The 12,899-nt window shown below is 39.4% G+C and overlaps 1 protein-coding gene across 1 annotated transcript; it reads left to right on the top strand.

Annotated features, from left to right (window-relative positions):
• Window positions 1–1,108: 1,108 nt before the first annotated feature.
• Window positions 1,109–9,307, top strand: psat1 (phosphoserine aminotransferase 1). Its single transcript, XM_072387523.1, has 9 exons — window positions 1,109–1,255; window positions 2,701–2,761; window positions 2,877–2,946; window positions 3,379–3,584; window positions 5,901–6,073; window positions 6,163–6,332; window positions 7,621–7,749; window positions 8,609–8,746; window positions 8,913–9,307. Exons 1-9 carry the CDS (start codon window positions 1,199–1,201, stop codon window positions 9,013–9,015), a joined length of 1,107 nt encoding a protein of 368 aa, XP_072243624.1. The 5' UTR covers window positions 1,109–1,198; the 3' UTR covers window positions 9,016–9,307.
• Window positions 9,308–12,899: the final 3,592 nt, after the last annotated feature.

Raw genomic sequence — 12,899 nt, 5'->3', positions numbered from 1 at the left:
TGTGAATAGTTAGGCTACTATGAGATAAACTGATTTCCAAAAGACATAATGCTCCAGATGAAAGACTCTTTTCAACTCTTTATTGGTCATGTTTTGTAAAATGCTTTGCACAAAGAGTGAAAAAAAGGAAAAAGATCACCGCAATAAAAGTTTAGTTGACCAAGAGATTTGAGCTCCCATAACTTTCACCCTCAGCTCAGACCTTTATCAGCTTGTTAGGACTATGTTGAATCAGTTTTTTGATTCACACCTTCAGGAAGACTCAACAGACTCTGAGGTGTAAGAGTATTGCTGTAAAGTGCAGAAAGAGTCCGAAACGTCACACCTTCTATTAGAAAAAAAGAAGGTTGAAAGAGGAAAAAGAAGTTTAAACTAGGGTGTCTCTACGACAGGATAGGGATCCTAAGCTCAAATACCAGATCCAAGCTGAAGGTTTTGGCATGATTGTCCACTTGACCCAAACATCTCAGAAAAGGAGTGCATGCAACACAGCCTAATGGCTCAATTAAACTCCCAGGGAGCTGGAAACCTTTAGCAGGAGTAGGCAAAACAACATTAATAAAAAAAACCCCATCAAAATAGCATCTTAATACGTTTTTGCACTGGCAGAGCACAGTGGATTTATGTCTTTAATACCCATACACTGAAAGCAGTTTGGAAAAATATTTTTTAAAAACCAGGAAAACAAGTTCAACAAGGATAGAAACAAGTTTAATGTAATGTAAATGTACACATGCAACAGACTAATTAACAGTCACCAGGATCTCATATGACTGACATTTTCTGTGTTAGTTCAAGAAGAGTCTTGGCCGGCGAAATTCATCAATTTGAACTTTTTGCGTAAACATACTCGTGCAGTTCATCTTGCTACAGCTCTTGCTCACAACGTGTAAAAACTCAAATTTTCAATAGGCTACCTACTTCTGTGTGCTCAGCTGCAAACTTATTACAGAAAATAATCGTAAAATTGGACGATCGACATCGCTACAGTGACAAGAATTTCCAGGACAGGCCATATTCTCGGGCTACGTTATTACGCAAGACAAGTTTACGAGGATCCCCTGAACGCAACGTGTTACATAGCCATCAATTCCAAACGAGTGACTTGTGAAGTTGAGACGGATTTCATTCTCACGGTCGTGGAGACGCAGACAGTACCAACGTTCAGATCACAGGAATCTTTCTTTCTTTTAAAATCATGGAGGAGAAACAAACCATCAACTTTGGCGCCGGACCCGCAAAACTCCCCAAGACTGTAAGTTTGGATCTGTGTCGATGTGCGTCGATAGATCCGCGGACAGGCTGCACAAATGCGAGCTAATTGTCAAACAGTTAAACGCGAAGTAACGCTTTGTTGTAAAGACGATTAAATCGTCGTTGATAGAAGATTTTTTTTCCTTTTTTTTGTTTTCAGCCAGATGCACTCATAAAAGGTGTTTTTGAGATGATAGTGTTTTCAGATGTCTTTAAATACACAGTGGAGGCTCAACAGTTACACGTTTACTATTAAATCTGGTGTTTTTTTCCCCCTCACGTCCCATGTGAAGGGTGATTGTTGGTTTTAGTAGAGTTCAGGGTTTTGGCTGCAGCTCCAACAGTGAAAACTGTGCATTGAGTTGCATCAGCCTCATTCATTCATGTGGAAACCTGCTTCTTTGTGCAGCACTTGCAGCTCCAGGTTTCAGCCTCTAGATGGCAGAAAAACAAATCTCGACTCTCACTTATCAGATTTCATGCACAATTAATAGTAAATTAAACAACCAGATCACAAATGATTCTTCGGTATAGGGTTTGGAGTTGGCTGGGCCATTTGTGTTTTTGCCCCATTTTAAACCCCCAAACTACCCTGACTTCATGGAAAATCACTCAGCACCGGGCATGTTGACTTAGTTAAGTAGTGAAAAAAGCCATCATGAATTATCAGTGGAGTCATTTCTATGGTTCCCCAAAAGCAACAGATAAATATAGAGCAGAGCTTAAAGCCTGTGGCATTGGAAGTATGAATGCCTGCCAGAGTAGACCATGATAACCAACTCAAGACAATAAGTGGACATCATTTTGCACTGGAAATGGGGTAATGAGTTGGCAATTCTATCTGAAATCAGGTGGTATCTACTCAGCTGCTACCCTATGGGACACGATGCAGGTGATGGCAACTAAAGATGACAATTTGGATCAAAATGAGAACACGAATCCTACTTGTGGTTGTTAAGTTGTTAGCGTCTCCATCATCACTTACCCCAAACTCAACTTTTGAGAATACACCTCTGGATTTTTTCTACTGTGGTCATCTCAGGTGCCCATTTTTCTTAAAGTTTAAGTGACTTTTCACACAGAAAAAAAATAAAATGTGCTGTTTTAAGCTACTCAAGTTGAACATTTTCTTTTTTTTGTCCTATTTGATGGCTCCTACAAAGCCTTTTTGACCTTAGTGCACAATTAAAAGGGAGAAAGACCAAAAGTAGACCAGACTGAAATATTAGTTGTGGCTGAGTAAAGTACAGTTCAGTCAATACTGATAATTAATGTTAATCTTAACCCTTACAATAAATCCTTATGCCACCAAAGACTGACATATATCTGCTCCGAAGGCTTGAACGACATCTGACTCTTTAGTTCAAAGTTTTAAAGATGTCATCATCCATTCTCATAGCATTTTTGTGGTGGTGAAGACGGGCCTTAATATGTGATGTGTTGCAGGTGCTGCTTCAAGCACAGAAAGAACTCCTCAGCTACAGCGGCATCGGTATCAGTGTTCTCGGTGAGTGTGACTCCATGTCTGACCCCACTTTAAATTCTGTGTCTCTCTGGAATCTGGAGTAAATGTTAATGACATGGTGATTGAACTGCAATGTTTTTGTTTCTGCTCAAACCAGAAATGAGTCACCGATCGTCAGACTTCAACAAAATCATTAATAAGACAGAGGGACTATTACGAGAGTTGTTGTAAGTGACTTATTTTTCTGTTTTATCCAGTTTCTTCTCTCTGAAATTGTTCCACTAACACCTCCGGCCCTCCAGGGGTTGTTTAATCTTTGTTGTACAATTTCAGCTCAGCACAGTAGGCAGTATGTTGATATGACCAGCCTTGGAAATAGACAGCCCCATCATTAGGAATTCTGGAGTGATTTTTATTGTTTCTTGATTAGTTTGAACGTAATTTTACAACATGAGATTCTGCAATTAAAGCCCGAAACACAGAGGAATTTATGTTAAATATCACAAACGTACACGTTTAATTGAGCTAATTGTCTCACTTGAAGACATTTTATTGACATTGTGTGTCACCAGTGCACTGAGATGCCCTTTCTGCTTTGCAACCTGTGTCTTACTTGTTCGGTGCTGTAGAGTTTAACACAGCGACATCCGTCTCCACAGAAATATCCCAGACAACTACAAGGTACTGTTTCTGCAGGGTGGTGGGTCTGGACAGTTCAGCGGCGTTCCTCTCAACCTGATTGGCCTGAAAGAGGACAGGTGTGCCGATTACGTGGTGACCGGAACGTGGTCGGCAAAAGCGGCCAAAGAAGCAGAGAAATACGGCAAAGTCAACATTGTCCACCCAAAGCTGGACAGTTACACGAGTGAGTGTTTACGACAACGTGTGTTTGTGCCGTTTGTGCAAGTACAAAAGGCAAATTAATGTGGCAACTAACCAAAAAAAAAACCTCCAAAACTGCTGCCTCCCCCAACATATTTTCAGCTCCTGTGAGTTGGTTTTTATCATTCAGGCTGCATAAGAGGAGCCCCTCCACAAAATCTGGCAGCAGATGCAGGTTGTTGCGTAATAAACAATGGACCCGACTGCAAATGAAAGACTCTGGTATGCCCGTGGGCTTTTCCACATGGTTGTGTCTGACTGGGGTTTTCAGAGGGGCTCTCTGTACGGTGGTGCTTTTAAAGTCGGTCACGCCTTGGAAGTTCATGAGGATGAGTTGAACTTTCATCAAGTTTTCACACAACTTTAAAAAGTAGACTGTGTTGTAGTCTGTAAGTTATAAAGGAATCCAAGTTATCTTCTCTCTTCTCAACTGTCTGAAGCAGGCTTTGTTCAACATATCTGTTGGTTTAAGCACAGTAACCTTTCTTACCCCTGCATTTTTTCCCCCTGAATATATTTAAAGGGTCCTTTTAAGGGTCTCTTTAAAGGGGAGATATTCTGTTCTTCAGAGCATATACTGTTTGTAGGTGTCTGAAGTCGCTACAAACTCAAAAACTAATATAAAACACAACCCTGACACTTTGTTTTAGGTCCCCTAGGTTTAAAAAAAAAAAAACATCTTACACAATGAGCAACTGAGGATTTCAGTGTCAACTTACCTAACTTGTCAAGTTTACTCCACCCGGACTGTTTTAACTACTTGGTCCGGTCTATTGCTGGACTTGCAAAGAAACTGAGCCACAAGGAAGGGTTGAATATGGCATAGACCAACTTGTAAGGAGTTATTGCTGTTATTAACATTATTGTTATGTCATCACTTTGCTAATCGAATGCTTTCTAGGTGGACGGTTACGTTCTGTAATTCAGACAACACGCAGCTGTGTGGAGAAGGTGTGTTTTCGACACACCACCGATCTTCTCCTCACTCTTGTCACTACATTGAACGCCGTGCTCTGTACTGCATGTGTTAACGTTACATTATCGGCATGTTAGATAAAGATGTAGGTTTCCAGGTACAACTGTTTAATGACATTGATACAAAATGTTTAAACGCAGTAATTAATGGTACACATGCATTACTATGAGCTATGATGTGTACATCTCCGAACTGGTCCGTTACTGTTGATGTGAAAGCACTGTGTACAAGCATCTGTTGCTGGCTTATAGCTGCTTTGCTAAACTATGTAGACACATAAAATAGTGTCACCGACAGCAAGCCTATGTACAAACATACATAAACTAACCCTTCACAGTACCGTTGAAGCCTTGAGCATTGAACCTCTGCAGGAGCTCCTTCTCTGGTTCAAACTCATATAGTTGATTGGTTCTGTCAGAGACGGTCACTTTCTGTACACAGACTTTCTTCCTCCCTGCTGCTCACTCAGTAGTTGCCATGGTAAGGAAAAGCTGTCTTCTTTGTCAAGAATGACCCCATGAAGGCGGATCAGGGTGAGTAGTTGCTGATTTGCTCCTCTTTTTTTTTATCCCTCAAAACAACCTGGTCTCAGGAGTGGCATTTTAGTAGGGGTGAGCGCAGCTGTGCTTAAACCAACAGAGAAAAGGGAAAAATCTGTCACCTTTAATGTGCATTAGTCCACCATCAAGGGAACTCTGAACAGCAGGGCTGTGAATGACAGAACTGCAAGAAAAGATCATGTGGGCAAACCAGAAGGCTGCAGGGAAAATGTTTCATGGACTGATGAGACCAAATGAAATTAAAGTGAAAAGTGTCATGTTTGGACAAAGAAAAACAGCGTGATCCAGCATAAAAGCCTCTTCCCATCCGTGAAACACGGCGGTCGAAACAGGACCCCTCTAAAATAGCCAATGAGACACAGAAGCAGAATAAATTAATCAGTTTTGGGTTGTGGTTGAGATAGAGGACTGCATTTTAGATAATCACAGAGACTTTCCAGAAGGAAAAGACATTAAAACCAAACCCAGCTGTGCACAGTAACATGGCTCAACTCATCTGGTACCGACTAAAATAATTTAACAGTAAAATTTTATGAATTTATTTATCGTCTTCTCAGGATGAATTTGACTCACTTTAGGAGTCTACCAGCTTTTTCTGTGTCATTAGCAGCAGGAGTTTGATGGATTGATACTGGATGCAGACGTTTGTGCTTCACTGTCATTGTGAGCTTTTTGTTTATTTTTGACAGTTTGGTCTGCTGATGGGGCTTTTGCCGTTAATGTAAGGTAACTGTTAGGTTTTTTTTTTTGTTTCTTCCTCCAGAAATCCCTGACCCCAGCAGCTGGACCCTGAACCCCTCAGCCTCCTATGTATACTACTGCTGTAATGAGACAGTCCATGGTGTGGAATTTAACTTCACGCCTGAGACAAATGGGGTGATCCTCGTCAGCGATATGTCCTCCAACTTCCTGTCCAGGCCTGTGGATGTGTCCAAAGTGAGAACTGAAGATCACGTTAACAGTCTGGAAAGCATTTACCGTGCCCCAACTAGTCGAACATTAATGTGTGCCTTTGCATTGTACAGTTTGGGCTCATTTATGCCGGTGCTCAGAAGAACGTGGGCTGTGCTGGTGTGACTGTGGTCATCGTGCGAGAGGACTTGTTGGGCCATGCCCTTAAAGAATGTCCCATTGTCCTGGACTACAAGGTGCAGGCTGAGATGAACTCCCTATACAACACACCACCATGTTTCAGGTACACACTCAGCAGGGTTTTTCAGGTTATTAGTCTCTCTGTTTCATACAGTTTGAGGATTTTCGGTATGACATCGCCAACTAAGTAAAATATGTTTACTGATCCCTGTTTCTCTTGATATTGTTATCTGCATTTTTCACCTGTCTGAAGGCTTATTTGCTCTCTTGCTAAGAGGTGGCTGCTGTTGATAAGGTTTGCATGTGGTAAAGGGGAAACGGCTCCTCAAATAATATGTATGTTGCATTAATGCACCTTTGCTGACCAAGCTAACTGTTTACCCCTTTTCCCTGTCTGTACTGTACACTTAACTCACCAGCTGCTAACTATAGACTTATGTGTAGCAAAAAGACTGGTGTCAGTCTCGCTCACCTGTAGGTCCCAGCCTCGTCTTTCTGTGTTGCATCGGTGCTCCGCAAAGCTTTTCATATGGTCAACCTCAGCTCAACTGTATATTTTTAGCATTTTTTAAGCAGAAGTGCTGTACAGAACATGACAAAAATGAAAAGAAACAAGCTTGGAATGAACACATAAAATTGAGTTAACAACACATATAAAAGCTATTAGCAAATGGCAGTAAAATATGAACATAGATGGCAATAAAAGTAAAAGAGTCAAGAGTTAGGTGTTATGTAAAGGTCAAAAGTCAACATATTTAAGTGAGTATTGCACAAAAAAGTCATCAAGTCAAATGGCAGCTCTTTCGACACTGTGTGTTTTAAGATAAGTGTTAAAAGTAGAGAGTGTTTCCATGTCCCGTACCAGAACAGGCAGCTGGCTCCACGAGAGAGGAGCCTGAAAACTACATGCTTTACATCCACTTGTAGCCCTGGAAAGGGAGATATGACCACATATTGTAGGGGTTTGCTGCTATTTGAGGTCTAAAACATAGTGGATAAAGAACTGTTGGAGTGAAACCATGTTTTAAAAATGGCCACAATTGTCCAGTGCTGCTATAGTCGGTTTCTTTGGCTGTGCTTCTTCTATATTATTGTTTTTAAGATTTTAAAATTCTTCTTCGTTACAAGCCATTAGCCTTTGAAGGACTGTATGCACCCCCCTCTTTCGTAGTACTTTCCCGCATAGTCATTCACTACGTCGAGGGTGAGAGCAACGCAGGCGCTTGTATACGTCACCATGAATCCTGCGAAAGTCTTAACCACATATGGAATTATTCTTTTAGTGGTGTCATCTAAAGAGGAATATATAACTTTAGAATTTTCATGTAAAACAGAAACACCTCAGCTAAAGTATTTTTTATCGCTTTGACTGTGTGTGGCTGTTTTACCAGCATCTACATCATGAGCCTGGTTCTGGAGTGGATCAAGAATAACGGCAGCAGCGCTGCCATGGAGACGCTCAACAAGCAGAAGTCGTCCATGATTTATGACCTCATCAGCACTTCTAATGGTTTCTATGCGTAAGTAAGCTGGTCAAGGAAGAAAATTCTACTTATGTTTGAGAGAAATACTGTACACCACTGACTGATAGTCCAACAGATGGATTCCAAAGTGAAGACTGAAATACAAAAGGCTCCAGCCCCAAGATTTAAGCAGCATTTAGCACAGTAGTCTTAATGAGCCCTTCAAGTGGTTATTCGGGGGATATTTGTCTTTAAATATTTTTTATATCTATTCTTCAAGAAAGCATGTCACTGGAGGCAAATCAGTATACAGGGTGCAGGACAGTTCAACATTTTTTAAACTTTCCAGGGGAAAAAAACCCCAAAACTACCTTTTTAATTTAAACTGTTCCAGGTTATTTACTGAGCCAGGTGTTTGGGTCATAGATTGTCTGAGATGTATCGTGTTGAATCGTCTCATGAAGACTTAAGTTTTCTTCTGTGACATTTGACCGTTATAACCCCCAAACTGATGAAGTACAATTTGTCTATTTTATTATTTATTAATGTATTTATTTTTTGCTGTCATAAAGGCCTTCAGCTCTCTAAATTTAACGTCCGTCCTTTACGTTTGTTTGGAAAAAAACACACTTTTAAGTAGCTTAATTACTGTGGATTTATGGCTTTAGTAATTTGTCTTTAGAATAGCAGCTCACTTTCTTAAGATAACTAACTAAAGAAGAGATACCTATGTGATTCATTCACAAAGAATGGCTTAACTGCTAATTGCATTCTGACTGCAAATTAGAGGTAATTTCCTCCGAATACTCCCGGTAGAACTTAGTCTTTACTGCAATGGCAGTTAACATTAAGGAACTGATTGAAGTAATGAATTAGAAAATTAAAGCAACACATGCTGATGTTTCTATGTGTTCAGGTGTCCTGTAGACAAGGCGTGCCGCAGCCGCATGAATGTTCCTTTTCGTGTTGGGAAGAAAGAGGGAGACGATGCCTTGGAAAAGAAGTTTCTGGACGGAGCTTCCAAACGTGGAATGATTTCACTGAAAGGACACAGGTTAGTTTTACAGACATGTGCCTCATGTGGTTGCACGAACAACTCTGGGCTCTGAATTTCTTCAGGTTACGTAAGGTTGTCTGTGGATACCAGCAGCTGGTTGCATAAAGGGCTCCTTTTTCTTCATTTGTACGCCTCAAACATGACTGCTTGTCTCCCCCTGCAGGTCAGTTGGAGGAATCCGTGCATCTCTGTACAACGCTGTAACTCTGGAGGACACTAAAGTCCTCGCTGAATACATGAGAGAATTCCTCAAAGAGCATCAATAAAACCAGCTACACTTAAAGTCACACTCAGTGGCACTTCTGAATTAGGTACAGTTTAAAAAGGAATGAAACAAAAACACTTATTTAGTTGATGTTGGATGTGCTAGGTGCACCTTGTGCTTTTTTTTTAAAGCTCTGTCTTTGTTCCTAAGAAGCATAAACCAGTGCTGTTGCCAATAATGTCTTTATCTCATATATGTTTTCTATAGTTACTGTTCAAATGTATACTGTATGTTTACTAACTTTTCTTTGATGTACATAATCAAGGAAATTCTTGATACTTGTTTCAAATGTATTTTACATTCCAATAAATTTCAACTTGAAAAAGCTTTTAAATGTATTGTTTGAAGACTGTTTTACATCAGATCTTTGTCAGTGGCAATGTTTGACCTCGGCAAAAAAGCTGCACTATTTGTGGGTGGGACAATGTTAAAACACAGTATAGAAATGCTAATTATAACCTAAAGAATACGATGCTGAGTGAACAATCATATCTGAGGATGTTGCAGGAACTTGCAATGGCAAAATATATCATGCAAAATAGAATTATGACACAAGGTTAAGTATAAATAAGACGAGGTGGATGCAGAAAATCTTAACATAAGCAAAAATACAAAAAAACCCACCTTTGCATACCTTGATAATAACACAAGGTCTCGCTTCATGTTTTAGTGGTTTTATTGTTACAACAATGAAATATCTTTGCAAAAGCAGCACTCGAGACCATCATTCTCTGCTTTTGCCTTTTGTTTAGCTCTCATCATGCTGAAATGGTGTTGGGAGTACGTCAGGTCAGTATACAGCTGCATCATTTCTGATGCAACAGGCTTGCAACCTTCAACCAGAGAATACAACACAAGAACATTTTTAGCCTGCTGTCATGTTACTTTTGAATATCTATCTAAAGTAAAACTGCAAGTAAGTCCTACCTGTGAGGTTAAGCAGTCATCTCCTACTTTTTGACTGGCAGCACAAACAGCCCAGTATGTAGGAGTGAAACAGGCCTACAAAACATCAGCAGGAGTCCTCCATCTGGATGTCCAGAGGCCAGTTCCCTGCTGCGTCCGACCTGCTGAGGCTGTTTGTCAGTGTGGCATCACTGACTTTCGACTTCCCTGGAGGGGAAGCAAAATGGGAATAGGAATCAGTGATGTAATGTGTCTGTAAGGGCTCCTAAAAACACAACATGCTGATGTGTGCAGACCATTCTTTTATTTTGAATGTGCTTGTCTTGAGGAGGTGGTAAGAATTCCTTTTTTTTCATTCTATTTTTGTCATTTTTATTGTGACTCTGCATATTTCTGAAAAACATGTATGTTGAACTTCTTAAAAATGTCTCACCAGAGCTCTACTTAAAAAGTTAAAAAAACAACAAAACGTTCTGATATAAAAAATGTTGATTTGGTCAGATTCAACAGTGCTTTCCCATTATTTCCAAGTTTCTATGATGGCAAACAAACAGCACATTCCTGTCTTTATGTCTACATATATTAATGTGTTTACATGGTGATAAGGTATCATGAGTTGATAAATGTTGAAACAACGAATGCACAAAAATCATCAATTTGGAAATAAAGTATCAAGTCAAATCCATTGTAAAACCAATGGCCTGCTTAACCTGGGCCATATAAGTATGTAAATACAGATAAGTCAAAATAGATAAAAGCAATTCCCATTTATATTTGATAAAAGAAGTAGAGATGTAAAGTAATTTCAGTAAAAGCCAGTAAACTAGTTGTTTTTACCTCAAACAACCTCAAGGTGGAAGTGTTCATCAAGAAATAATATTTCTTTTTTCGTTTTTGGTAAAACCCAGAGGAGATGTCTGTCTCCTTTCATAGTAATGTCTGCTTTTACCGACCACATGTAACAAAGATTTAGTGGCACAATATTTTTCTTATTCTTATTTAAGTTTTGTACTTCCTTTATTCAGACAGGAGGGTTTCATTGAGATACAAGATCTCTTCTCCCTGGTTATTTTGAAAGTCACATTGCCAACGCATGTACACAAGTTAAATATATTTAACTTGTTAATTGGTGTGTTCAGTTGACCGAATATTGTCATCAGAGCAAGAAATAAACTGGAAAATTTAAGACAAGACAGTTTTTCTTACTGCTCAGTTCAGAAATAGAAACAGAATATTGTTCTCTTGCAGTCATGTCTACATGCAGACACAACACACTCAGATATACACAACGTTGGTGAGCTTTCCTCTGATAAGGTCAACTCAGCACCACAGGCGAAACGTCCTCGCCTGAAGAGAGAAACCAGGATCCTCTCTGAAAATATGCTCTCTGCTCCATAATGTTTGTACGGAAAAAAAAAAAAGATCAATCCTTTCAGCACTGAAAATAAGGCCATGTTAGACCCATAAATGCATGCTGTTTACGGTCACTGTATGCGAGGTGCAAGATACAATTCCAGCAGGTGTACATTTTAATGGATAAACAGGAATAATTCTTTCTAATGTGCACTTGGGTGAAAGAGTTGTTGCTGCATATGGGCATGATATATGTTTTCAGAGCAAGAGAAACAACTGCTTTATAAGCACTCTTTGGTGGAAGCATGATCATTTAGGTAATATTTTACATTACGATATAATACATTGCAAGAGACTTGGACAATACACTCTGGGATATAAAGCTGTCCCACAATCATTCCAGACACCATAAATAAAGAGATTTTTAAGCTGTAGGTTGAGATTTAGTTACGTCAATTTGCTGCTGCTTATGTTAAGTTAATCTATTAATGAAAGCTAATTTAACCTCAGAAGGAATGCAGGCAGTGGGTGTTCATGAAATGCAACCTCTGAAACTGAGTTTCAGAATCTACTGGTGACCACGGGCAAAAATAACTTGCCATTTTCTTACTTTCATTTTAAAATGTAATGAAACACAAGGTAAAGTTGATCCAGCAGTTATTATTTTATATAACATCCCAGATGATTCTTTCCGAAAAGTAATTTTGGCTGTTAGCAAATATCAATACCAAAAGCAGGGGAGAAAGTCTGAAAGCTGGTGTTGACTGTGGATTTCCTGGGAGGAAGATGTTGGACCTGCTGCGAGGGTTTGTGTGCTGAATGGCAGAAATGTTCTAACAGTAAGATATTGCTGAAGGCCAGATCTGTCAGTATGATAAGTCAATGTCACATCATGTCTTGCAGCTTTTTAAGGTGCAGATCTTTCAGGAATATCTTTACTTAGTTTCAGGTCATCTTTAATTGAAAGTCTCTGTGGTCTTATCAGCAGCAGAAACTTTGCTGTCAGTCTTATTTTAATCATCAATAGCTTTCTCTATGTGTCCTTTGGTGTAGCGCGACTTGATTTGATGACAGGTCTTCTTATGTACTCAAGGCTGCCTGCATATATAGCAACTGCAGCACAACAGATTGCTTCACAGTTTTAGCTGGTTTCCTGTGTGCTCTGCTGCTGCAGTAATTTTAACTGACATTTTCAGAGGCAATTCACAGCCACACAGCCTCAAAATAATGGAAAAGGTGCAATGTCCAAAGTAGCAACTTATGAATATGCGATTATATGTTGGGATCAAGCTGTAGAGAAGCTTTGGCATAATGGTTCTTTGGAATAAAGACCCAAAGCAATTTATGAAACAAAATTCGATACAATTTGATGCTAACATGTTAATGCTGAGTAAAAACAATTACTATCTCTACCACCTTAGCTTAGTGTTTTAACTTGCAAATATCCACTGGGTCAAACAGTGACAAAGTATGACTGAGGCTAATGGAAATCGAGATATTTGATAAATTTATTACAAGTTGAAATGATGATATTTACAGATGAGAGGATCATTAATGATCATTAATACAGCTCTTCTTTTGAGAAACTTGAAATATTTGTCTCCAAGTTAAAGGGAATCTGTCCAA

The sequence above is a fragment of the Leuresthes tenuis genome, unplaced genomic scaffold, assembly GCF_036924035.1.
Source record: "Leuresthes tenuis unplaced genomic scaffold, fLeuTen1.0.hap1 SCAF_6, whole genome shotgun sequence".
Taxonomy (NCBI): Eukaryota; Metazoa; Chordata; class Actinopteri; order Atheriniformes; family Atherinopsidae; genus Leuresthes; species Leuresthes tenuis.
The sequence above is the reverse complement of the archived record's forward strand: the minus strand, read 5'-3'. Positions and strand labels throughout refer to the sequence as shown.